Source organism: Etheostoma spectabile, chromosome 13 (genome assembly GCF_008692095.1).
Source record: "Etheostoma spectabile isolate EspeVRDwgs_2016 chromosome 13, UIUC_Espe_1.0, whole genome shotgun sequence".
NCBI lineage: Eukaryota > Metazoa > Chordata > Actinopteri > Perciformes > Percidae > Etheostoma > Etheostoma spectabile.
In genome coordinates this window covers 10,401,593-10,402,919 of record NC_045745.1, presented here as the reverse complement: position 1 = coordinate 10,402,919, position 1,327 = coordinate 10,401,593, and the positions used below count along the sequence as shown (strand labels likewise).

The 1,327-nt window shown below is 41.4% G+C and overlaps 1 protein-coding gene across 1 annotated transcript in view; it reads left to right on the top strand.

The window, feature by feature from the left end:
• Positions 1-427: 427 nt before the first annotated feature.
• The window catches only part of LOC116701124 (uncharacterized), a 21,455-nt gene continuing 20,555 nt past the window's right edge, over positions 428-1,327 (top strand). The window contains exon 1 of the mRNA XM_032534696.1: positions 428-496. Within this exon, the coding sequence (XP_032390587.1) occupies positions 443-496 (54 nt within the window). The 5' untranslated portion in view covers positions 428-442. The remainder of the gene's footprint in view (positions 497-1,327) is intronic.

Here is a 1,327-nt window from a genome sequence, read left to right as displayed (position 1 = left end):
AACCGCAAAATCATAGAGCGAGCCTCTACCATTGAAGTCCATAATCATTTCTGTACACGGTTCTTTACATTTTTTGGCGTTAAAATGGTCTTTAGTGACAAATCAAATGCAGACAACAGCAAAATAAGAAGAGAAATAAGTAGAAGTATTAAAAAAAAAAATGTTTTAACCATTGTGTCAACCATGAAAAACAGTTTTTGTTCACTTTTTTTTCAACATTGTTGCTTATTTTCCCCCACATTTGTCACCTTTTCAATGTTTTCAATAGGTGCTTTTTGGTGTTTTTTCCAGTTTTTTTTGTGATATTTTTAATGTTGACATTTCATTTCCAGCGCTTATTTCAACGGCCCATTTTTTTTGGGAAACGGGTCAGTTTGACCCAAGGACAACATGAGGGTTAAAGCTCCCTAATAGCATTACAGAGTCCACAGAAAGCCGTGACATGAACACTGGGTCGTACCAACGTTACGGGGGAGGTGCGTCACATTGTACTCAGGTATTTCCAGGTAGTGCCAATGTTGTTAAATGCGATTTAAAGCGTCTTTGTGTGTGAGATGATTACGTAATCACTGTGACATTCAGCTCTTTGTCAGCGGAGCAGGAATGCAGGGTTGGGCAGCTGCATGTCGGAGGAGGACATTTGTTATTTTAGAAATCCGGGCATGAGCCCCCATGGAAACATGACACAAGCTCAAGCCAATATCTTATTAATCCTGAATGTCGAAGCCATTTCTATGGAAATTATCTTTTGAGTTTATTAGAGATATATACGCCTGAGAAAACCTGTGATGGAAATGGAACGCAGTAATTGGAGTTGACAGTTGAACCTGGAATAATGTAATTTGATTGGCTGCTAGATTTAGTGTAAAAAGAAACGGCACCCTGCAAAACATCCAGAAGCCGCTGGACTTTGGAGCAACGCGGTCTTTCTACCTTCAGCACATGGAATAGCGGTTAATTTGTAAGAAAAGTAAAGATCCTAAGTTGTTGTATTTTGTGTTTTGCAACGAGGTAACGAGGTAACGAGGCAACGAGGTAACGAGAGGTAGGTGACAAGAGACAAGGGAAGCACAGACATTAAATACACAAGGTAGCGAGGTAACGAGGTAGTGAGGTAACAAGGTAACGAGGTAGCGAGAGGCAGGTGACAAGAGAAAAGGGAAGCACAGACATTAAATACACAAGGTAGCGAGGTAACAAGGTAACGAGGTAGCGAGGTAACGAGGTAACGAGAGGCAGGTGACAAGAGACAAGGGAAGCACAGACATGAAATACACGAGGTAACGAGGTAACAAGGTAGCGAGAGGCAGGTGACAAGAGACAAGGG